This window comes from Dermacentor variabilis, chromosome 3, assembly GCF_050947875.1.
Source record: "Dermacentor variabilis isolate Ectoservices chromosome 3, ASM5094787v1, whole genome shotgun sequence".
NCBI classification, from domain to species: domain Eukaryota; kingdom Metazoa; phylum Arthropoda; class Arachnida; order Ixodida; family Ixodidae; genus Dermacentor; species Dermacentor variabilis.
The window spans coordinates 104797486-104824201 of NC_134570.1; the positions used below are offsets into that span (position 1 = coordinate 104797486).

At 48.2% G+C, this 26716-nt stretch overlaps 1 protein-coding gene across 1 annotated transcript in view; it reads right to left on the reverse strand.

The window, feature by feature from the left end:
- LOC142576128 (nose resistant to fluoxetine protein 6-like) overlaps nt 1-11239 on the reverse strand; it is a 50836-nt gene extending 39597 nt beyond the window's left edge. Inside the window, exon 1 of the mRNA XM_075686088.1 lies at nt 10268-11239. Coding sequence (XP_075542203.1) covers nt 10268-10565 — 298 coding nt within the window. The 5' untranslated portion in view covers nt 10566-11239. The remainder of the gene's footprint in view (nt 1-10267) is intronic.
- Between the last annotated feature and the right edge of the window lie 15477 nt (nt 11240-26716).

The following is a 26716-nucleotide window of genomic DNA, read 5'->3' on the forward strand; positions in this document are numbered from 1 at the left end:
GGCACAAAAAATCCTTTGTGTTACCAACCCCAAACTCCTCAACCTACACCACCAGCTTAAACACTTTCTCGAGAGCCAGGACAAGCCTTCTAGCTTCCCCGGTGCTCCAAACTGTAGTTACGAACTTTAATAGGGCTATAGGCGACAGCTCTCGAAGGGCATGCAAACTACCCGGAGACCTAAAGCTTGTATATGATACCTCTAAAGCACAACACTTCAAATTTTCAAAATTCATTAAAACTCCTGAAGACAATTGCTATATACGTAGAACGTCTCGAATAACCTGCCGCTAACAATTTCAGCGGTTGTCTGCATCAAAAGAAATGTGGGCTAATGGGAAATCCACTTCTTTAAAACACACTACCAGATTTCTTAATCATTTATTTATGCTCTGGATGTACCGTTCCTTTCACAATAAAAACAAGGCTATTGATTTATCAGTGCATGGGAGGAAAAAGGACGAAGCGTATACTTGGCGCCTTCCCACTGGTCCTCCCGAGAAACGGCGCCTCTACAGCAGTTGTCCAGGGTGGCTTGAAACCAAACTCGGCTTTCAGGCGGGAACATTCGCTGCACCAAATCGGAAGAGTTTTATTGCGAGTAAAACTCTACCGGCCTCATGCAATACACACGCACGCACACAAAACGCACCCACACGCACACACAAGTATACGCACTCTCAAAGCGCAGACACAAAAGCGCGCACGCGCACATTGATGAACACAAACAAGCACACATACATGCATGCAGGCAGACACGCTAACACGTGCACGCACACACAGCGACCCACAGACAACACACTCACAAAACACGTACGCACTAGACACGCGCAAACACGCCGGCCCATACAAACCGGCATGTACTGAACGCGCGCGCGCGCGCGCGCGCGCGCGCGCACGCACACACACACACACACACACACACACACACACACACACACACACACACACACACACACACACACACACACAGCGAGCCGAGCGCACGCACGCACACACACACAAAGCGAGCTGAGCTGAGCGCACACACGCACGCACACACAAATCAAGCCGAGCGCGAGCACGCACAGACAAAGCGAGCCGAAAAAATGCTGAAGGCGTCCGGCAAGCAGCAACAGCAGCACGCGACCGCATCAGGGAGAACCAATACCGCGCCGGTTCCTTCGAAAGGTGGCTAGGCCAGTCCTTTTTCTACGCGACGCAAAAGTGGTCGACCACATTTAACTGAAGTGCGAACGACCGTATTACAAGCAGCCGCGCTGAACGCACAAGAGAATCACATCAATGAACGTTCAAGCGCTGAGAAACAAAGCGTAACTATGCAGGCGCACCACGCCCGATGTAGATTTGACAAACATTAGTCACACGGGACGCGATCGAGGTAGTTAACTTGCCCTAGTAGGAGTGCAGCTGCTCTTGCTCTTACATTAGCGAATTATGAATTATGCTACGAGATCACAGTGAGATATTTCTAAAGCGAACAAAACAAATACCAAATAAACGGGCACTTGCCTGAAAGTTTCCATCATGCCAGTACTACCGACCGGGCACGTTGCAACTTCTCGTTTCAGCCTTCGTGGATCCATCTTCCAGTGCGTACGAACGCTTTGCTTTGAAGTGGGGCACGAGTAATACACAAAGCATGGGCCACATCTTCTTCTACCCCGCGCGCAAAACTAATCACACGTTTAAAATTACTTCGCACAGCGCGCGACGCGAACGCACGCGAAAACGAGCATGATGGCGCAGCTTCCGCCTTCCCGTCCTGCCGCGCGCCGAAGTGAATGTACAGCGTCGGCCGTCACTTCCGGTCGCTTTTCATTGGGCATGGGGTGGCCGCGCAAATTGAACGTTTATTCTGACAGGTTTGCTTGCTCGCATGGCCGCCTGTTTGCTGCTGCTTCGTTGTGGTCTCTAACTAGAGCGGTGAGGCGGGTAGTTACTACTACGTTTCGTGCGGGGCATTTTATTTTGGGGTGGGGGGCGCAGTCTGTGCTGCATCACTGAGGGTACAGTACACAAATCGGGACCGTGAGCGAGACGATCGGCGCTCTTCTGCTGGTGCGATTAGATTATTCGCTGCGTCCGAACGAAGCAACTTTGCGAGGTCACAGCGTAGTTTCAGCGATATCATGGCTCGATAAAGACGCTCACATCTTGGTCGTGCGACAGCGACGCGTAAACATTCATGAGGAGACTGAAGACTGCGTTTGCAAGTGCGTATGCTCTGGATAAGAAATTACAGCTTTGACGACACCAGCCCTTAATATATAGGCTCAGCCTTACAAGCTGTATTTGAGGATGCACTTAGAAAGCAGATCAGTAGCTTAGTAAGCCTCTGAATGAATTAGGCAAGGTACGTGGAAATTCGGGTTTGAGAACTGCCAACGTGATCTCGCCTCTATAAGTCTTCTTTATGGATTCACCATGCAAATTGTATGTTGATGCCATTGTACAGCAGAGGCTCGTCCAACAGCACGCCCCTGTTTGTTCAGCAATGTATCCAAACAGCTTCTTCCATTTCACCACATTTTGTTGGGCTATTAAGGGCACCGAAATATTAGTGCAGAATTGCGCAAGTTGCTCTCGTGTTTTCGCTCTGCTACTGCAGTTTTTCTAGAAGTGTTTAATTGCATGTTAATATTCCTGTGAGCACGAAAAATAATGATAATGGAATTGTAAGTGAAAGGGCGTTCTTTTTCTGGATGATACATTTTTGGAGTGGCCGTCATGCCAGTAACATCAGAATCCTTGAAGAAATATCGACAGTCACTTAGGAATGGGAAAACTTAATCGCTTCACGCATCTACACTTGCAATTGTCACGTGACCATAATACGTTAGTTCATACATTGTCACGTGTTCTTCACAATACTACCTTAATCTCCCGTAATCCACCGTGCTATAGTTTGTACGAACCTTAATGCAATTTATTCCACCCTTATTCACATTATTTCACATTATTTACCCATAATTGCTCATACTTAACGTTGTTGTATTTACTACCTTCTGTATCACTACTGACGTCATACAAGACGGTGATGACTTCACATTTTATTTATTTATTATATACATTCAAGGCCTAGTAGGCACAACAGAAAGAAGTGGTGAAAATATGCAATAATTGCATTGCAGCGCAAAAATAGAAAATCAAACCATAAGATAATTTGAACGGTGACCTTGAATTAGTGGTGTCACAAATTGAGACTGTTGAGGCGGGAAGGCGGTTGCATTCAGTGGCTGTTCTTGGCAAAAAGGAAGAATGGCACATCAATTTTGTGTTGATGGTCGATGCGAGACGAGAACTTGGTGTGGTGAAAAGATTTTCTTTACGGGAAGGGTTAAATTAGCATATTCTATGAAAAAGACAGAGACGAAAGTATTTGCGACGTAACCAAAGGTCAGGTTCACCTAGTGTTCTTTTCATGGACGTGACGCTAGAATGAAGTGAATAATTTGAGAGAATAAAACGGGCGGCGCGGTTCTGAATGCTTTCTGAATGCTTTCAAGGGAAATGACAAGATTGGCATGAGCAGGGTCCCGTATGGATTGTTGTTGCGGAGAACGCCACCTTTCCTACCTGAAAGGCCATGAAACGCTTTCGCATTAAAAATGCAATACATACACACATTGCTCAATGCGTGGACGTGTACACGTTACTCAGATTTATGCATCAATACGTTCAACACCCTTCAGGCGTCGATTTAACACCCTTCTTTGAGCAAAGTCACACCTTATGTGTGGTATCCACCCTTGTGATAGGGTGCTTTGGCCGAAAAGGGTGCTAAAAGGGTGTGGGCATGGGTGTAAATGTCGAAAACACCCCTATTAACACCCATAAGGGTGTAAAAATGTTTAGTGTGTAGCGCGTCGCGGCCCGGCGGTCCGCGCCGATCACGACGTATGGCTCGCGTAAATCGTTTTGAGTGGGTGGTGCGAACGGGGTCCGATAACGCTATCGCGTTCCACTCTTCCAGACAAAACTTAAGCGTTCTACCATTTTTAGTCAGCTCCTGCTTTTTTAGGCTTCATCATTCAAAGGACTAGATTTCACACTTTTTTGAAATCTCAAAACAAACGTCTCATCCCATTTAAAGCTAAACCACGATTAAAAGGGTTTTATGTTATAGCATGTACAAAATAGCAGCCGGAGCAGCAGTTGAGTATACGACGTATACTGTCCCTTTTAGGAAAAAAATAAGTCCTATACACTCAGAATTGTAAAAACAAAAACCTGGTAATCCGAGTTTCGCGAGGCTGTTATTACTACTTAAGGTAAATAGCGCTGATGACGTTCGAAAATATGCGCCTTAATACTGCTGCATTTAGAGTGTAAAGGAAGTCGTCATCATTGCCCTATCTTATTTCTCAGCAGGACGAGGGCCTCTCCAATTGATATCCAAATTATTCCTGTCGTGCGCCAGGAAGGACGCTAGTTGGCGGCGTGACGTGCGGACCTGTCTGCATCAGCTCCGCCAACCGACGTTGACCTACTTGTTCCAATGTACCTTTTCCTCACAATTTCTACTGGAACGACTCCGGGAAGTTACAAGGAGCAATTGGATGGCGCATCTATCACGGTAGGTCCACTCAAACCTTTTTTGTGGGTCCTTTCTCCGACACCAAGGGTTAAGCCTATTTTGGCTTAGCACGACATCGGCTCCGCCGTAGCGCGGGAAGGCGCGGCCGCTCGCTTAGCCGACGCCAAAGAGCGTTCCAGAACATTCCGCCATGCCTTACGAGGCAATGGTAGAGGGAGAGCAAATCTCCAAAGAAGACGCCGAGTCCAACGGCTGGATTACCGCTCACAGGAAGCGGAACGCGGACAAAACCTGCGTCGAGAACGAGACGCGCAAGGCAAAGCAAAAAGGCGCCCGCGTTGGCGCCAAACAAGCCAGCCAGCTAAGAAAGGTTGCCGCAGCCTCCAGGCTACCGCGCCTGCCTAAATCCCACTTTCGAGTTGTCGTCCGCCCGGGGGGAGGGCTGGACGTGCGAAAATGCAGTCAGATCAAAGTCACGAACGCCATTTTAATGGCGGCCAAGCTGCCCCCGGTGGCAGCCGAGGAGGATATCGTGTGTGCGAATGCAATGCAGAATATCTTTGTTATAAGCACACCCTCCGAATTGAACGCCAGTGCATACTCCCAAGTCCGGGAGATTATCTTGGCGGATAAACGGCACCCTATCGCGGCATACATTACGCCTCCGGGTAATACCTGCAGAGGCGTGGTCAGAGGCGTCGATGCCGATCTGCCCGAAGCTGCACTGCAAAGCCTTTTTGTCACACCCAGAAACCCGATGGTGCTCGGAGTCAGGCGCATAAAAGAGTCGACTACCGTGATCATACTGTTCAACGGCATGAAAGTGCCCAACTATGTCCGCTGCGGCCCCAACATGGTGCGCTGCACGCTGTACAAGAGGCAAATAGACACTTGCCGCAACTGCGGACGAGTCGGTCACAGGCACGACGTTTGCCCCAGACCGACCGAAAAAGTGTGTGAAAAGTGCGGAACTTTGCAAACCACAAACGGACACGAATGTGTGCTACCCAAGTGCGCGCTTTGCGGAGACGCTCACCTCACCGGCGACCGAACTTGCAAAAACAGGTATCAAGTTCCTTATGTCGTGAGGAGACGACGCAGAAGAGGAAGGAAACGCGGCAACAAGAAGAACAACGCAATGAGCAACGCTGGGGGTCGAGGAACCCCAGCTCCAGCCACGACGCCAGCTACGAACGCTCCCAAGAACGCCACCGCGGAACGTTCTAGATCGAGATCCAGGAGCAGATCCCGGGTCCGGATCAACTCACAACCCACCTGGGCGGACAAGGCAGCCAAAACAGGTGAGACCCGTGCTCCCGTACAACAAGGGCAACTCCAAGAGCAAACGCTAGGCAAAATTCAATCACTCGAGCGCGAAAATGCGTCTCTTAAAAAGGAACTATCTGAAATTAAGTCATTATTGCAGGAAATGCAGCAGAGAGAACGCGCGATCGGCGGCCAAGCTGCCGCCTCTCTTAACAGAGGCGCTAAACGCAGGGCGAGCCCCGAGCCCATGGACGAGGAGACGCTTAACGTCTCGGGGATTAAGCAACTGCTTGACCAGCTAAGATCGAACATAGTTGCCGAAATTAGCCCCATCAAGCTCCAACTGAACGAGCACACAGCGAGGATCGAAATTTTAGAATCCGACAGACAGCTTGCGCTGCTCGGTACGCCCCCACTACGTAAGTAAAATGGCTAACTCAAGCAATCTAGTTATCTGGCAATGGAATTGCGCCAGCTTCCGCAAAAGGAAGGCAGTCTTGCAACAACTACTTAGCTCTGCTAGCGAAAGGCCGTCAGTAATCCTCCTCCAGGAAACACTCACCGATGTGATCGCTCTTCACGACTACCATGCAGAAGCGCACTTTTCGGAGGGCAAAAGAGGGATAGCGACACTCGTCTCAAAGAGTCTCGCCTATTTACGTCACGACGTTAGGCCGAACTTAAAAGTCGAACACATCATGATCGAGCTCATCCAAAACGCTAAACTCAACCAATCCGTTTTCATTCTGAACGTGTACAGCTCGCCAGCCGACAGAAGGGAGACGTTTAACGCTCTCTTCCAGAAGGCATGTCAAATTGCAGGCGATCATCCGCTTATCATAGCAGGGGACTTTAACGCACAACACCAAGATTGGGGTTACATCAAAGATACGGCCAAGGGCAAGGCCCTCGCGGCACAGATAGCAGCCTGCGGTCTCACCTTGGTCACCGATCCAAAATACCCCACCAGAATTGGCAACTCAGTCAGCAGGGATACCACGCCAGACCTGACCATGGTTAGGAATGTGGAGGAACCGGTATGGACCAATTTACAAGAGAACCTCAGCAGTGATCACTACATCAGCAGCCTCGCGATAAGAGTGTCAACACCGCCTCTCAGAAAATTCAGAGTAACGGATTGGGACCTCTTTAGAGCTATCAGAAAGAAGGACGAGACTAAATACAGCTCGTTAGAGGAATTATTCGCCCGCCTCCGAGAAGACGTTGCTGCTTCCACAAAGGAAATAGAGACGGACAAAGAGGTAGAGCGCATGGACAGTAGATTAGCACACCTGCTAGAAGCCAAAAACGCGCTACAGGCACAATGGAAAACACAAAAGTTAAATAGACGCCTACGCAAAAAGATTGCAGAACTTAATAAGCAAATAGATGAACATAGCCAAACCCTCGCTCGGCAACAATGGGACGAAGTATGCAACGCCGTCGACGGGCAAATGAGGAGCGGAGCAAAATGGAACATCCTCAAGCATCTGCTTGGGGACAAACAATCCAAAGCCAATCAGAGGCTCACTATTGATAGGCTCATCCACAACTTAAAGAACTCTGGCATGACCGAGAAACAAATTACAGACGAGTTGGCCTCGAGGTACCTCTGTATCGAACCCGGCTCAAACAATGACTACCTCTCTGCGACGCACGAGAACGAAACGGACCCTCTGGGCTCCCCCTTCACGTACGCGGAGGTGAGAGAGGTATTATACGAACTCAATTGCAGATCAGCACCGGGTCCCGATGGGATCACAAATAAACTCTTAAAGAATTTGGATGATGGGGCCATCGAGCTCCTCACAAATAAAATCAATGAGGTTTGGGAGACAGGCGAGGTACCACTGGAGTGGCGTAACGCGACCGTAATCCTCATCCCGAAGCCAGGGAAACCCTTAGAGCTTGGCTCGCTCCGGCCGATTTCACTCACTTCCTGTGTGGGAAAGGTCGCCGAGCACGTCATTCTCAATAGGGCCACTAAATTCACAGAGGAAAGGAATCTATTTCCGTTTAATCAAATTGGATTCAGACCATCCATGTCCACACAGGACGTAATGCTGCTTCTAAAACACAAGATTATTGACAAGGCCTCCAGAGACACCAGAGCCGTCCTGGCACTGGACCTAGAAAAGGCCTTCGACAAGGTAACACACTCTCACATACTCGAATCGATTAAAGAAGCAGGTCTAGGAGAAAAATTCTACAAGTACATCAGCTCCTTCCTAAAGGATAGAAAAGCCACTATTCGCCTAGGAGCTCTGGGCTCGAGAACATTCGATCTCGGACCCAGAGGCACTCCGCAAGGGGCAGTCCTCTCCCCGTTTTTATTTAACTTATCCATGAGAGCTCTTTCCCAAAAGCTGGCCGAGATTGAGGGTGTCGGTCACGCCTTCTACGCCGACGACATCACAGTCTGGTGCGAGGGAGGTAGCGACGGGTACATCGAAGAAAAATTACAAAGAGCGATCACAGTCGTTCAGGAGTTTCTTGCGAAGGCAGGACTCTGCCTGTCGGCCAAGAAATCGGAACTGCTACTATACCGACCCACAATCGGTGCAAAGAAAGGGACACCTCCCAATATCTCTATCACCACCGAGACCGGATCCGTCATTCCGGTAGTACACAGAATCAGAATCCTGGGCATGTTCCTGGAGGAGGACGGCAGTAATGACTACACCTTAGAGCGCATCGCTACCAAAGCTGATTCCATGACAAAGTTAATCACGAGGGTGGCCAACAAAAAAGGGGGGCTATCGGAGGATAATCTTAGGCGACTCTTCCACGCCTTCCTAATCAGCCACATTAACTATATAGCCCTGGCCCACAAATGGAGCCGAAGGGACGCGGCTAGGGTAGAAACAATCATTCGCAAGAGCATAAAAAAGGCACTAGGTCTCCCACAGAGCACCAGTACCGAAAGGCTGTTGGAGCTAGGTGTCCACAACACCTTTGAAGAGATAGTCGAGGCGCAACAGATGGCACAAGTTGCAAGACTCGCTTCCACGGAAGCCGGCAGACAGCTACTAGCGCATATCGGTCAAGGTTCGTGCATCACCAAACAGAGGGAGTGCGCGCTCCCCGTCAAAGTCAGAGAAATGTATTCAGTATCCCAGATACCTAGAAATATGCACCCTCAGCACAATTACGGCAGACGTAAAGCGAGGGCCAGGGCCCTTCTTAGCCTAGCGGCTAAGATTGAGGACAACGTCGCCTTCGTCGACGCTGCGCAATACGCTGCTTCCAATCATTTTGTTTCGGTGGCTACATCACTGCGGGGGGAGCTGCTGACGTCGCTTACGCATCAAAATGTGAACGCCGACAAAGCCGAACAGGTGGCTGTAGCCATCGCCATGGCCTCCACGAACCGTTCCACTATCTTCACAGACTCGCGAGCTGCCGTTAGAGCATTCATGAAAGGCTCGGTATGCAAGGAAGCCGCTCGCGTTCTCTCTGCAGCATCTTGGACAGGCAAAAAGCACGTAATCTGGTTCCCCGGTCACATGGGCAGCGATGCTCATGAAGCCGTCCCCAACGCCAATGAACTTGCTCACTCCCAGGCGCGAGATCTCACCCGCCGCGCAGGAAGTGGGCAATCGGAGGCTGGGGGATGGCAATGGCACAGGGACCCTCTCCTTACTTTTAACGAGGTCTGCAAGCACTATCAACTAGGGCGTCGGAAGTTTCCACTTCCACACCCACACCTAAACAGACCACAGGCAATCACCCTGCGAATGCTGCAGACGGAGACGTATCCGTCTCCATTTATTTGTTCAAAATTCCTAGGCGGCATCAACCCGGGCTGTCCGCGCTGTGGACATCCCAGATGCACTCTTAAGCACATGCTCTGGCAGTGCCTCGACTTGTGCGGGGGCTCAGGGTCTCCCTCTTCGGAGGAAGACTGGCTCCGGCTCGTCACCAGCTCCGCGAAGGAAGAGCAACTCAGGGCTGTCCAGAGAGCCCGCGATATCGCCGAGAGTCTCAACCTCCCGGCTCCGTCGTGGGTGCGGCCCGCAGACGCTGCCCCCTAACGGGGACACTCATCGTCTTCTCAGGACCAAAATAAAAGTTCTTTGTCTGTCTGTCTGTCTGTCGTGCGCCAACTGACGCCTTCTAATGCCCGAAAAATTTCTAACTTCATCAAACCACCCAGTTTTCTACCATCCTGGACATCGCTTCCTTGTTCTCGTCGACCATTGGTTATCGGCATCGTCAATTATCTGGCCCGCCCAACTACATTCTTCCTCTTAATCTTAACAAAAATATCGGTCACACCCTTTGCCGTCCAATCCTCAACGCTTTTTTCCAATCTCCTTAACGTCATCCCTCTCATTTCCCGCAACATCGCCCAGTGCATGGCCATTATGTTTGTATCACGCCGTTTTAGTTAACTCCAAGTTTTTGCAGACTTTACAACGTTCTATTCGATAAAGCATGGAATACGGCCTTCTCTACTTACGTCTCAGCGCCCATGGCTCCAGATTCTGCATGGCTCGCATGAAACGCAGCAGACCCACGTTGCACTCGGGCGTGACGTCAGCGCTCAGGAGCCTCCTCCGCAGGGCCACCGGCATGTTGGCGAAGCCACCAGCCACAGTGTTCCGCAAGAGTTGCATGTAGTCCAATTCCTCGTCCGCGCTCTCCATTGCCGTCGGACCGTCATCTTCGCCGGAGGCACCTGTCACGTTTTCCTGCGCTCGCGCGCGTTGAAGCGCGATGCATAGTAGCACGCACAGCACCAAAACTGTGAGCCTCATATTCAAAAGGCCTCTGCTATCACCTATCGCCTATGCGTCTGTTGTGAAGATAACGGATAGGCGATGGCCTTATTACAATCTCACACCGGCGATCTGGGTCACTCACGACGCGTCGGCCTTCGTATCCGCTGAGGAGACTCGCTATACGATTATCAGTCGTTGTCTCTGCTTCAGCGTAACGTGTCTTGCAGGAAACTCGGGCGTGTCAATCAATCGCTGTCGCGCTTTTTCGGTGCGCATTGAAGGGCTTCGCTTTCGCTCAGGGAAGAAGAACCAGAACTCGCAACGCGCGCAGCTAACGAAGCGTAGAGAGCGCCGGCAGCGAGGCGTTTTCAGAGAATTCACCAAACGTGGACGCAGAAACGCGCCATGCAAATCCGCCAATTCTCTCAGGAGTGAACGGAAGCTTAGATGTCGCGGAACGAATACGACGAAGACCGACACTATTTTGTTCTCTCCCGCCGAGTAGAAGAGACCGTCGGCAGAAACAAGATATCGGGATAGATCCTCGCGGCACAGGGTAAAGAAAAATGAACCGCTTGTCAACCCGATCCGCAGCAATTGAAGGTCGGCTCCAGCGCAGACCGATAGGCAGGACGAGATGTTTCAATGCGCCATGGTCGACTGCCAGCGTCAGACCTCCACGTGCGATACACATATAACAGGCAGATAGATATTCGAGAGAGCGATGGAGAGAGTATTCATGCTGCATCTAAACACGGAGGATAGCCTTCCACATTCTCTGTAATCCTCCCCCCCCTTCGCCTCCCTCTTCATTTCTCTCCGCATGCCAGCATTCTCCTCGCGCTCATATTTCGACGCAAGTGCGCTTTGGAGTGTAAGGTGATTCAATATATCGTTCGGGGCTTCTTTCCTCATGGTGCCCTCACAACCGCTTGCGCAAATGGCTGTCTCCCTGACCGGTCGGATGCACCTCCTCTCCGCCCACTCAGCCTACGTCGAACGTTGGACTCCACTTTTCTTTCCACACATAGTTCTTCGAGAAGGAAAAGTCATTAACTTGTACTATCCTCTTTGTTTGCCTTTAATCTTCCTTTTGATATGTACTCCTTTCAAGTTCATGTATTTTACACTTAAGGCGAAGTAAGAAAAGGGCGGTTCGGCACACAAATATCAAACTGCACTTGCACGAAGGCTACATACATAAACAACAATTGTTCACGCCGGATGAATAATCCAAGATAATATTGTTGCTTCAATTCCTTCCATTTAATTTTTGTTGCTTCACGACCACGTCAAATGCCATTTTTACGCTATAGCACAACTATCAACTATATATATGAAACAGCAGAATCATGCAATTAGCCCGGCGTCTCCGTTCCTCAATAAAAAAATTGTGTTAGCTGTATCATATATGACCTCTCGCTGTATTTCAGTGGATATGGCGCCGTGCTGCTGCGCACGAGGTAGCGGGTTCGAATCCGGCAGTGCGCGGCCGCCACATTTCGGTGCGGGCACAATTCAAGAAGCGCTCGTCTATTAAATTTAGGTGTGTGTCAGAGAACGCCTAGTGGTCAAATTACTAAGGCATGTTTCATCATTAAGTCTTGGTTCTCGCTCGGGAAACCCCGGTATGTTTTTTTTTTGTCTTGCAAATGTGACGTGGATGTCAAGAGACGTGACGTGGAGGTCAAGAGACGTGACCTATATATCGATACACGCTTTTGCAATAATGACGATAGTGCAGGGCTGCTACGATGCATCGCTAGGTCTGTGCAGTTCGTAGATTATATACGCCAGCAGAATATTGCGAATGCATTATGTAACCGCACAAAAACAAGGGACAAAGAAGGAACACACAAGGCAGGCGCGGCGCGGAAAGAAGGTGTGCGTTCCTTCTTTGTGCCTTGTTTTTGTGCGGTTACATGATGCATTCCAATAACGACCACCAACTAGCCCGCTTATCCCTGTTAAAGAATATTGCGACCAGCTTCGTAACGGTGATCTCATAAGCACTCGGAAAGCCCAATCCAACGAAAAGTTACGAGAATCTCCCGCGTAGCCTGTGCACAAATTTTGTGCATGTGTCAGTGAAGTTAAGAAGCGTATTTGTAAAGGAAAAGACAATTTTTTTTTTGTGGTGGTTCGTAATGGACTCTGACGTGCGGCAACAGAAAAAAAGAAAGTTGCCAGAAGCTTAGCGCTAGACGCAAGGCTCTCAAATGCTGAAATCCTCAAGGACTTCTTTGTGATTAGTAGACATTTCTCGAGCTATGTCAATGTTTACGACATCAGTAGGTTGGGACAAGTTGCAGACGCTACGGGGAGCCAGCGGTTCTACGTTTCCGTCTTTCTTATAGAGATACCAGATAGATGAACTCCGTTAACTCCAACGTGCCTCGAGCGGCCAGTCGCACGGCAGTGTTGCGTGTATTTGCATACTTCTTTGACGCTCGGAAAAACACTTTTAAGTAACACGTATTTAGCAACAGAAAGCGGTATCGGGAGTTTCTCATATACCTCTGCAATGTTCTCATTGACGCATTTCATCTAACTATAGAATTTGAGAAGTTGTCTAATTAGTAATACTAAATATATAATTAGGTGGAATGAACAAGAAATGTGAATATCTCCAAGCAACGGCAAACAGCGTTACGTCGGTTGTGTCCAGATACGTGGCATTAAAAATACATGTTTGTAATGTTTCGCTCGAGTTACGTGGGACACCTTGAGTTGCCCTGCAATAAACGCGCACGCTTTCTCGATACCAATAGGCACGATCACCTGCGTACCCGCCACAGGGGTTAAATGGGGATGGGGTTCTGCTGCTGGTCAAGCAGAAGGAAGGTTGCGAGTCCGATTGAACGGATGGCGATGTGGACAGGATGGGATAACGATCGTGCATTGCGTGTGTTGCCTTTATCACGTGTATTGAGCGCTGGGTGTGCGTTAAGGAGCCCAGTAGGTCGTTAAACTTAATCCGGAGGCCTCCACTATAATCTACATCATAGGCGTTGTTTCTCTTGCAGGTTCATTCATCAACAATTCGTTTCAACGCCTGCATGTCGGCGGCTATATGTAGGCTATATGTAGTTTTAACTAACGCCGGTGTTTTAACTAACGCCGGTGTTTAACTAACTCCGGTGTGTAACGCCGGTGTTGTGCCTAGCTAATATTCATCTCTAAACCTTCTGATGGCTAAGATACGGCTTTTTATCGCATCGGAGAAGCTCCCTCGGCCAGAGATAGTGAACATAACTGGAGACGCCTCTTTCTTCCCGTGTAGCTGCGTGTTACTGGCCTAAAATTTAAGAGTGAACTCCTGGTGGGAGGCCTCGATTCAACTGCGCCTAATGTCATCATCATCGTCATCATCGTCATCGTCATCATCATCATCGTCATCATCAGCCTGGTTAGGTTAAGGCCTCTCCCATACTTCTCCAACTACCCCGGTCATGCACAAATTGTGGCCATGTCGTCCCTGCAAACTTCTACGCCTATTACGGATCCCTCTTTTTTCGTCTGCTATCGAGCAATGTGCTTAAGGACATGCGCAGATAGGGTATCTTGCGGCACGCGTACCGCGCGGCGCGTCCTGCTCTCCGAATTCCTAAGTGTGACCTGCGATTCCTAAGTGCGCATTTGAATATAGTGTGTTAGGTGCGTGTTAAAGAGTCGCAGGTTTTTAAAACTCATCTGGAAACTACAGCGCGTGCCACATGATATCCAATCAGCGCATGAACGTGCTTCTTTTTTTCTTTTTGTTCGCTTCATTTGGATTCCGTTTAAATGCGGCCGACATGACAGGGATGAAATCCTCGAGAAGGAGCGTAGCAGCCGAACACCGCAACCACTAAGCTACAACAGCAGACCATGACAGAGAAATGCCGTACGTTGTATACAGCGCTCTGCAGAAAACGGCGCCTTAGGTAAAAAGACGAAATAGCAGTGTTTATGCACGCCATAAAAGCTCCTAAAGCAGGACGGTAGTATCAAAGCGTAGATGAAATTCTCATATGCTAAAGTGCTGTTACCCCACTTTTCGCTCTTTGACAGAAAAAAAAAAGAAAGCACTGGCATGCGTTTTTGCGTGTGCAAAAAAAAAAAAACGTTATTTCATTGGAGACTGCATTATCGGTTGACTTCCCCGGGGTAATTTAAATTGTTCGACTTAAACGGCTCGCAATAAAGTGCCTTGTACATTTCGGTACAACACTCGGACCTCCTATATAATTCAGTGTTACGGAAGGTCGTTGTCACAGGTCGGTGCCGCGGTCGACAGTGTCGTGATAATGCATATTTGTTCATGAACTAGGAGCCCGTTAAGTATGAGCGCGGGCGGCCCTGCATTCCATCGTGTAATTTAGCCCTGAAGCCCCAATTCCTCGATGTCTCACCGCAACACTAGCGCAGTCCTATTCTCCGTCGCAATTTCGACGTCAGTTCTTTTCCAAGTGCACAGCGAAATTTCGTCGACTTTCGCGATTAGCTCCTAGAAATTGCAAGACCATTTTTTTTCAATTATTTTTGTTCGCTGCCGATATCTGAGTATATTCCCGAAAGGGCATCCTGGACGCGTAATCAGCCAAGTGTTCACGAACGGGTTCTGATCAAAGAAAACCGTGTGCCTTCTTCCTTGTTTGCACAAGACAGAGCGGCTCGTTGCCGTTTACGACCTTCAAGCCGTCATCATAAGCAACTCTGCAAGCCCCGTATTAGACACGCAGACATTGCGCCACGACCTGTTTTATTTACGCTCACTCAAGGTCACCCGTGCGCCGGGAAGTTTCTGGACATTCTTCTCATTACCGTGATTCGGTTTCCCCTTGGTCTTGCCTCGCGGACTGGTGGGCGGTTCGAAAAAGCGATGGCATTCGATAGCACCAGCCGGCGCCAATGCCACCGCTGAGTTTACGATCGCGACCTCTCGTAACCGCATCAGAGGTTGTGGAATAGTAAATGATAAGCACAGCACACTGCCGAAGGCACAATGTTGTGTGCACACAGAAGGTAACAGCTGCCTAGCTTGTGGTAGACGAAGGCGTGTGCATAAAAGCCGGTTCAAAGTAGGGTACTCGGTCACGAGTCTATGTAACCCTGCGGCGAAATCCCCTTGTTGAGCTTATAAGAACAGCTTTCAGCGATGCTTGCTTGCTTAATTGCTTCGTTGTCGTTCACCTCCCAAAGCGACACCGACGCTATTAGGTGCGCTGTTGTGGAAGGCTGCGAAATAATTTTGACACCCAGGCATTCTTCGACGTGCGCTTGAATCTAAGTGCGCGAGCGCTTTCTTTATTTTATCTTTTATTTCGCCGCCATGAAAATGGCGGCCGTGCCGCATCCGTCAACGGAATTTGCCACCTCGTGTTGGGCTGCAGGACGTCATTGCCACCGAGTTTTGTTCTGTAATCTTCACTATATATGCAGGTGATTCTCGGTTTGCTTAGCCTCAAAGACTGGGATTTATGTCTCGCAGCAGACTTTTTTTTTACCAGATAGCAACCTTATTCTGGTAGAATATACTCCATGGCGCAATGCCCCATGACTTCGAGCGTACCGGAATCTTGGAAAAACGCTAACATAGTCCTAATCCATAAGAAAGGGGACGCCAAAGACCTGAAAAATTAAAGACCGATCAACTTACTGTCCGTTGCCTACAAAGTATTTACTAAGGTAATTGCAAATAGAATCAGGAACACCTTAGACTTCCGTCAACCAAAGGACCAGGCAGGATTCCGTAACGGCTACTCAACAATAGACTTTATTCACACTATCAATCAGGAGATAGAAAAATGTGCGGAATATAACCAACCCTTGCATATAGCTTTTATTGATTACGAAAAAGCGTTTGATTCAGTCGAAACCTCAGCAGTCATGGAGGCATTGCGGAATCAGGGTGTAGACGAGCCGTATGTAAAAATACTGAAAATATCTATAGCGGCTCCACAGCCACAGTAGTCCTCCATAAAGAAAGCAACAAAATATCAATAAAGAAAGGCGTCAGGCAGGCAGATACGATCTCTCCAGTGCTATTCACCGTGTGTTTACAGAAGGTATTCAGAGACCTGGATTGGGAAGAATTGGGGATAAGAGTTAATGGAGAATACCTTCGTAACTTGCGATTCGCTGATGATATTGCCTTGCTTAGTAACTCAGGGGACCAACTGCAATGCATGCTCACGGACCTGGAAAGGCAAAGCCGAAGGGTGGGCCTAAAAATTAATCTGCAGAAAACTAAAGTAATGTTTAACAGTCTCGGAAGAAAACAGCAGTTTACGATATGCAGTGAGGCACTGGAAGTGGTAAGGGAATACATCTACTCAGGACAAGTAGTGACTGCGGATCCCGATCATGAGACTGAAATAATCAGAAGAATAAGAATGGGCTGGGGTGCGTTTGGCAGGCATTCTCAGATCATGAACAGCAGGTTGCCATTATCCCTCAAGAGAAAAGTTTATAACAGCTGTGTCTTACCAGTACTCACCTACGGGGCAGAAACCTGGAGGCTTACGAGAAGGGTTCTACTTAAACTGAGGACGAAGCAACGAGGTATGGAAGGAAGAATGATAGGCGGAACGTTAAGGGATAAGAAAAGAGCAGATCGGGTGAGGGAACAAGCGCGAGTTAATGATATCTTAGTTGAAATCAAGAAAAAGAAATGTGCATGGGCAGGACACGTAATGAGGAGGCAAGATAACCGATGGTCATTAAGAGTTACGGAATGGATTCCAAGGGAAGGGAAGCGTAGCAGAGGGCGGCGGAAAGTTAGATGGGCGGATGAGATTAAGAAGTTTGCAGCGACAACATGGCCACAATTAGTACATGACCGGGACAGTTGGAGAAGTATGGGAGAGGCCTTTGCCCTGCAGTGGGCGTAACCAGGCTGATGATGATGATGATGATGATGATGGTGATGATGATGATGATGATGACTCCATGGCGAGTGTTCCAAGGTGTGTTGTCGCGCTGTATCCTTAATTTCATCATTAGTTTGGCGTATATCTTGCCGCAAATGTTACGCGGTTCAGTCTTGAGCACTTATGTCATGGTGCGTTGTCGCTACGCAAAACAGGCCCGGTGTGGCACGGCCCAGAATCCAGTGACACGTACCGAGTGGTCGGAGTTGTTGTGTACTGGGCAAGACATCAGCAGTCCGCAGCAGCAAATTGGGGAGAGGAAGCAAAGAGAGACAAAGAACATTAATGTCGGAAAGCCGGAGAGGTTAGAGAAGAAAGCGGGAACGGGGATTCGCTTAGAGAAACGCCATACGCGCCTTTGTGTCGGCCTGAAAGGCATGCTAATAAGCCAAAAAAATGTTTCGTCTTAACAGGCATCTCTTCTGTGCGCAAAAAAATGCTTGAAGCAAGGCCGTGCCCCCGCAAATACACATTAGCTATTATTGCTCTACGTATTTTGCCGCGATCAGAGACTTCATAATTTTCTTGTGAATAGTAGTTTATCTACATGTTTAATTTGGTGTGTGTTTCTGTAACCTGCTCATGCTCGTGTTGTTCTTGCAGTCCTTTCACCTCCTTTCTTTATCTCTTTCTATCTCCGCATTAATCCACAGGCTTTCTCTTTAAGTAACTTGATGTTTCGTTCGAATACTTTTGTCAGAGTTTTGTAATTGCATACTTTATTTTACTAACAAATATTTTGATGTAGCCGGCACTTTCTGTGGCCGAACTTCTCAGATTTAACATTTAGCACAGAAGAAGAAGCTGCGGGAAAAGTGCTTACCTAATTGATTTGGGAGCAACAGAACACTTTGTTAACTATTTAGTTTTAACGGCTTCTCTGTAAACAATAAATTCCCAAATTATTAAGGATTGACAACGCACCTGTATAATCAACTCAATCTAAATAAACATTAAAGAAGCAGGAGATAACCAGGAACAAAACAGCACGTTCTGCAGTTTCTACAATTTGGTGCCTCGTGCACTTTAAACGCAGTGATAATTTCCAAGTATTGCGAAATTTTTAGAACTTCCCTGTGCAGCTGGAATATTCGAAGAGGTGGAGAATACTAACAGGAGAAATTGAAACCCACATATAACTATTTGCAGAAATTCACATGTTAACTTCCGAATTAATTAATTTGCGGGCCACATTGCAATTTGCGAGCTGTAACCCGTGAGTTTCCTGGCCAAATGCACTTTGATTGAACATCCAGGAGTACATCTTGCAGCATCTGTCCTAGACAGTGAGATTGTTAGGCGGTTGTCTTCTACGTGAGCTAAACGAGCAGCCTGATCAGCACGTTCATTACCGGTAATACCACAGTGATTTGATAGCCACTGAAAAATTTTTTCGTGTTCTTTCTCAGCAGGGTGGTATATGGTCTCTGTAATTTCGAACACCAGCAGTTCATGCGGACCACTCCGTAAGGCTAACAGTAAACACTGTAGTACTTTCTTCGAGTCGCCAAAAAGTGGACCATTTGTGTGTTAGTTCGTCATTATTAAAGTATACTGATACTCGAAGCGTTGCGAGTTCTAATGCCGTCGACGTTGTTAAGTGAGACGTTTGCAACATGACAGTGGTGGGTGATTACCGTACATGTCATATGTAATAAGAGTGAGGTAAGCGCTTTAAGAGCCGGTGATAACTCATCTGTCTTTTATTTTTTTAACGCCAGGTATTGTCAGGTTGATCTTTGGCTGAATGAGGCACAAAGGAGGAGTCGAACTCCTCGCGGTAGGTGTTAAGCCGGATGGCAAGGTGGTATATCCTCACCATGTGCGAATAGCCTTCGGCAGAACAGGTACGTGACCTCTCTAGCTAGAGGCTAGATGGTGGCAAGAAGGTGGGTAAGGTGTCTTAATACTCCAACTCTGATGTGATTCTTGATGAGGTGGTCTGTGGCGTTTGAAATAGTTTCTGCCGTTGAAGCGCTTCGATGAACACCTAGACAAATCCGGAGCGCTTGGGCCTGAACACTTTGTATAGTACGTAGGCTTGTTTTACTTGCGTTGGTTAATGCTGGCAAGTTGTACCACAAGAAGCTGCGAAAAAGTACCCTATATAGTTGCCGCATACCGCTTCTGGTCATTCGCGAAGCGACTTCGAAGGAATGCCCGCAGATGAAACAAGAAGGTCGCATTCTTCGAAAAATGGCAAGACACCAGTCTTCAAAAATGCTGCTCAATATGTTCGCCAAAGTGACCAACGCTCATCACAGCGCCACAAAGGCATTTCAGAAAAACTACGTAGCTGTCTGCCGACGCGATGACCACCTCTGCCTGTGAGTGCAACGAGAACGGTAACCGCGCCTACTGTCAATCCGAGGCCGGTGAGAGCACGCGGCAAATATTCGCCACCGCCGGCTGATACAGGCACAAAATAGCCTTTGCTGCCCTCTAGACATGACAGCGTGCCATAGTGGCCCTCTGCACCATGAAGCCAACGATGACAGGGACATTAAAACCGGTGACACAATGAGAAGGAAAGCGTTGAGAAAATGCTAAAGCACCTAGTAGAGCCAATGCGCGAGATTCTCTGTGGTCTCCTGAATCAGGCGGCTAAAAGTGACCTGAAGATGTTGATACTAGAGCCGCTTATCGCAAGTCTTTACATGCTGCAAAGGTTTTGATTGGCGCTTGTGCTGCTCACGCAGGGGAGGCCCACACACCAGCTTCGTCTTAGCTCCCTTGTCTCTAGGTTCGCGTGAACTAGGGACTACAGCCAATATACGGAACCCGGTACTGGCTTCATGGATGAGATTTCTGAATGTTTATCATAAGAATCTTGAACTTTCACCTTTGTGCATCTCTATTTCTATGTAATCATCATCCATCATCGCAGCTTTATGTTCCCTGTTCCCCCGCTCCCTGTGCAGAGTAGCCGGCTAGAGCGCATTAGTTCAAGCCAACCTCTCTGTTTTCTTTCAAATAAATTCTCTCTCTCTTGTGGACATCTCCCAAATCTTTCCAGCAAAGAACTTCAAAAGCTGGCAGATGCCTGTCAACCGCCTTTTCATGTCATTGCAATACATGGTGCCTCCATAATATGTCTTTGTCAATTATGGTGACCAAGAGTATGTATGACCGGACATACGGTATCACGTGCCGATTGAGGACTACACTGTAGTGCGCCATGAACTTGCGCGTATTTGCCATAATTGCACATTTATCGGAAGAAATCGACAGGCCTTGATTTCGGAGGTAGAAAGGAGCCTGAGTGGCCGCTTCTTGGAGCATGGCGCGCACTAGCAGGCGTGTACACTCCAGGTGCACAGACATATATGTGGTCCGCGTAAAATGATAATTTAACTGTGCTTGGAAGGGGATCAAGTATATCAATCAGCTTGACCTTAAACAGCGTAGGGTTCAGGGTAGGACGAAATACATGGGCGTTCCAGTTAGTTCCATGCTTCAATGCACAAAATAGCCTTGTGTTTAGAAAGTAAGTGGGTAAAACAGTGCAATTTTACTGCAAATTTGATGGCGCACATCTCGAAATTGGTGTCATTCTGGAAATTCATTCTAAGTGGATACCCCTTTCAGCCTCACCGGCTACAATTCCCGATTGCGCCGTACTAATATGTGCCGTAATAATATTGATTTCAGAACTTAATTAGTAAATTCTTCATAATTAATGAATGTTTGTTTAGGCTTCCCTTGCGAGTAATGTCCGCCTCTCTGATCTGTCCAGCTGAAGGACTAGAACTAGGCTATCTGCAACTGGCAATCTTGAAAAATTCGGTAAACTGAAAAATTATCCACCCGTATATGTATGTGTATGCTGTGGATGTATGTACGGTCTGCCCGCACATAGTCTCGTGTGTGTAGCTTTCTCTTGGTCTTGAAGAAAGAAATGCACCGCGACTTGGGCAAGCGTAATGGGTTTCAAATGGCATCGGCCAGCCCCTCACTGCTTGAGGTCAGAAGACTCGAAGGACGATGCGGAGATCGCGTGGAGCCAGTGCACGCTTGGAAACATCTCTAAAAACACAGAAACCACAATTGCACGCAAGCACCTCGTTACCAAGCGGTGCAAGCATGCTGCACCTACTCGGTTACGTGACCGGCCGCCTTCTATTGCTTTTTCCTTTTAACGCGATAGCGTTAAGGAGCTCGTGTCGCAGAAAAGCCGGTGTCGTCGGCGTCCGCGGCGTTGGCCGTGAGCGATAAATCACGGCAGGCACTTCATAAATAAAAAGCAACTTCCAAGATGGGCTGGGTGGGAATCGAACCAGGGTCTCCGGAGTGTGAGACGGAGACGTTACCACTGAACCACGAGTTCGATGCTTCAAAGCGGTACAAAACCGCCTCTAGTGAACGCGGTGTTGCCTTAGAAACGAACTGTTTCTAAGGAGGCTCAGGCGTGCGTCGCTTGCTCAGACGCACATTTCGTTGTCGCGCCGAACGCTGCGTTGCTCGACGCTCACCGCGTCCGATGCGGGGCGCGTAGTCGCTGCGCCGTAGCCCATTGTCTTACACCCCTTGGCGGGTCTACGGGAACGCTGTCGCGTTCCACTCTTGAAGGCGAAGCTTAAGCGTCCTCCAATTTTTTTTTTCTTTCTCGCGCCCGCTTTACCTAACAATGTCCCTGAAAGAATATTACCGACACGTGATCCTGGAGGCCAACTTGAGGCGCAGTAAAATGTGGTGTCCGAATTTCTGACCTTTCGTGAAACAAATGATCCGGGAAAAGTTATCAGTGCTCATGACCTGTCATTTGTAAGTACGGTGGAGCTAAGAGCACTTAACGAATTATTATTATTATTATTATTATTATTATTATTATTATTATTATTATTATTATTATTATTATTATTTGTTTTGAACACATATACACGGGTAACAGGAAAGGGAAAGCGAGGAGCAGGCTGGCAACTGCCACCGGAAGGGGCACAACGCCCGCCTACTCTTCTGAAGGGAGGTGACAGCAACACAGAAATGGAAGATAGGAAGGTGGGGAGGAAAAAGGAAAGAGGAAAGCAGAGCAACAGGACAAATCTCAAGACCAAAGTAGAACACTGCAACAGGACAAATCTAAAGACTAATGTAGAACTCTGCAGCCGGAATTAAAGTGACGCCGCGTCGAACAGCCTCCACAATTATCAACCACATCCATGGCTAGTTCGCTATGCGGCTAACTGTGTTCTCCACGATGAGACGCCAAGTAAAACTGCACGTAATCACCGTTTCACGTAATCACCTGCACGTAATCACCGGTCCACAATACACACTACAAGGTGTTTGAACCCGCCACCTCCCATCTTCGAAGGAAGACGCGTTAGGGTACAGTACTGATCACACACAGTAGGGCCGGTCACTAAAGGTCACGCTACTACAGAATGTTGAATGTTCATGCTACAAACGTGAACCTAAGTTAGTTAGCTCTATAAAGGTTAGTAGGGCGCGATGGGCCTGATCACGTCTAGATGCGCAGCCACTGGGGTATAAACATTCCTCGAGTGTCGCACACCACAGGCCGAGGAGATGATAGCTTCTCACTAGCGACATGCGCTGCGCACTGAAAGCGGGACACTCAAGTATAAGGTGCTGAAGTGTCTCGTAGCAGCCACAAGACGTACAGTCAACAGCAAAAGTTTACGGGACACAGGATCTGCCAAGAAGCTGAATTCTCGCGAAGCGTGGTCAGACAGCTTCGAATAAAATGTTCCAGCATGTAGTAGCCTTCGCCACCTACACAGTGATTCCTTAAATACGAAGTGTCATGCCTTAACGGTGCAGGAATTCACATTTGAAGGGGAAACCGCATCCCGCAAACTTTTGCAGTTGACTGTACACAATGGATTTTCCGCACGCCCTTGTCTGTATAAACGTTCGTGCACGTTCACGCAACCAACCCTCAGCTTGAGCAGTTGTGCTCTAGCGCGACGAGGCAAGCCTCGACCACGAACACGGGGCGGGAACGTTCCATTTTCGACGCGCTGATCTGGATGCTGCTTGATTAGGTGGCGACGAATCAGCAGACGAGCGTCATCAGGCTTGCACATAATTTCTGGGCAGTCACAGTTGTTATGAACGTGTGTGCTCTGGAAACAAACCGTGGGTACTTATTCGATGCTCCAGTGGCTACCCGTTGGCTATGTACAGCGTTCGAACTTTCTTTTTTTATTTTTTACTTAGTGTTTATTATTCATGCCGCTAAACATTATTTATGCGAAATTTTCTCAGCCTTTGCGTGACACGTGTCATTCATCATTTCATTGTTTTTAATTGTATCCATGTTCATTAGAACCTTCTTGTAGTTTGCAACAGCAATATTAGCGCCTGATGGTTTGATCTAGACTGTTTTGACAGTAAGAGAGGGATAGATTTAATATATGCAGGCAGGATGGAGAGGCCTGCCTTATGCGCACGTTTTTGATTTTCAGCTTCACAGGGAGGGAAGGGGGAAATGGAACAGATATAGGAACAGCAGAAGTAGATGATTGGGGCTAATTGTGACAATAAAAATGCATATCTTGTGTAATTAAGAATGCTTTGTAGGCTAATGGAGAGCTGCCAGCTTTATCTCCGCAGCCTAGATTGTTCACCCCTATGTTTCACAGTAATTTAATACTCATCGCAAGAAAGCCTTCTAGTATTTCTTTATTCAAAGTGCAAGCAAGCAAGAATAACAAAAAATAGAGCACCATTAGCTGATATGAAGAGCTTTTAAATTATCCTGTGCATTCTGCCACATTTCAAGCTTGTTTCTATCTGAAGATAAACAGATGAATTGTTGCTGTTTTTTTTTTATTTCGCATAGGTCTAAGAACGTACGCTTTAAGCATATGTGAATACATGATTATTCGTCCGACTCATAAAATCACGCATGCTGTATACAGACTTATATTGAACATCCATTTGTGTTCATGAGAGCAATATTAAGTAAACAAGTATAACCAGAAGAACCAAGAGAACCAAGGGGCTCCGTTTTTTGCTAGTAACATCCACTTCGTACGTCACTTTATCTTCCATGATGTAAACTTATTTCCTGCACTCTTTTGTGACCCTTCATCACTGTACATACGAAGGTCGTTGAATAAATATTTCCCTGAGCATTCATAGGAGAAATTTTGCGCAGCGGTATACGTTGATCCCGATAGACAAAAAAAAAATTACCGACGATTACGTTACTTCCTAATGCGAAATTTGAGCGCAGCAAATAAGCTGTTTCACCTTTTCGATAGATTGAGGCAAAGAAATTGAGCAACACATGTGTGCGCTATCACAGAATTTTTTTTTTATATTTCCCGTACTCCTGGATCATCTTGACGGCGGCGACGGTAAGCTTCTGCTTCGGCGGCACGCACCTCTGGATTCTGACGGCGACGGCGCTGGGCCTCTGCTCTGGCAGCTCGTTTAGCACCAGCAGCAGCAGCAGCAGACGGAGGACTTCCATCGGTCGTCTCGCTCATGGCTCAGAAAGAACTGGCAGATAATTTCGCAGTGGCGAACGGCAGCGGCAATTTCGGCTCGGGCGGTGCACATATACAGATCCGCCGCCACCGATCTGGCTCTCTGATTGCCACCGCACAGGGCGAACGGCAGCGGCAATTTCGGCTCGGGCGGTGCACATATACAGATCCGCCGCCACCGATCTGGCTCTCTGATTGCCACCGCACAGGGGTTGCATTGGAGGAGGAGCGAAGAAAGGAATTAAGTTCGAGCCGGCGCTTTGACAACCGGAGACTCGCAGGAAGAGGGGGGAGGGGGGCGGCGTGTACACCCAGCGGCAAACGATGGGGGCAGAAGCGCGCGCAGCAAGCGGACAACACGATAAAGGGAGGAGGGAAGAGATAGCAGCGACTGACTGATGCCGCTGACGCCGATAGTGAGTCAACCCCAGCTGCGGAGTTGGTTTCAGGGACAACGCCGCCGATGCCGACACAAACAATATGATACCCTCGCTTCCGCAGCGCTAAGAACCAGGTCTAGCCGTGGGAAGGTGGTCACGTATTCGTCGACGTGCCGGGGCCTACGTGAAATAACCGGCGCGTCGGCAACTGAAGAGCACCCTATCCGCCACACAAGAACAGGGGGGAGGGACCCTTTCCTCCTCTTTCTGCATGGCGGCGACGGTGTTCTATGCAGTCACGTTATCTTGACTCTCTAGCGGCGTCAGCGGCATCCAGCGGTATCAGTCGGTCGCTGCTAGCGCTGGGGGGATGAAAGGGGGGCGGAGCTGGTTACGAGGCCGACGACAACGCCGACGACGACGCGAAACCCAGGAACGGACGCCAAAGAGCTGCGCTCTAAAACATTCAGCTATTTCTGATAAGACATTCTGCTTTTACAGGTCTGGTGAGGGCGGTGAGGGCGGTGAGGACAGGTGAGGGCGGTGGGAGCGTGGGTCCAAAGGAGCACAAGGCCGATATCAAGCTTCTCGTTCTCGAATGCAACGCACCTGAACAAATTTTGTACGAAATAACGATGGTGTGTGGGACGTATTCTACATTGTATGACGTCATTAAGAAATCTCATCAGCAGTTCAAATGTGAACGGAACTCAGTTGAAGAAGCCACGATTTCCGGTTGACCTCATTCGAGGAACAGCAACAGAAATGGAAGCTGCAGTATCAGAATATTGCAGCATAACAATGCGAGAAGTACCTGAAAAATATGAATATCAGTGTAGGCGGTTGGTGAAATATTATTCCGAAAAATCCCCCATGGAAAAAGTGTCAGCACGTTGGGTTTCTCGTTTGCCTTCTGTTTTCGCAAGGAAATCAGACACTGTAGCCGTCAACATTTGAGCACGTGCCTTAAAGACTAAGGTAACATTTTTTTTTTTTGCTCGATGGATTGCACAGGACGAAACCTGAGCTTAATATTATGGCTCAGCAACAATCTTCTTTTAGACAGCCAGGGCACTGCAAATCACCATCAACCTAAATCACAAGCGTGGGAACCTCAGCTGGCAAGGTGACGCCGGCAGTTTTTGGGTTTGGCAAGGGGTGTTGGCAAGAGATTGCCTGCGGAAAGGTAACAGTGTAATTCGGACATATTGTGCTAACTTGCTGTCGAAATTATTGGAAGCTATCTCTATCAGCAGCCGTGCTGTAAAAAGGCGTCCTGCTCTTGCAAGACAATTCTCCGGTTAGCAATTAGCACGTTGCACAAATGGAAGCAAGCTTCAGTGGATATGAATTCACTCACCGTACCCCGTGCTACCCAAATGTTGGGCCCTCAGACTGCCACCTCTTTGCATCTATGATGTCACTTTTGAAAA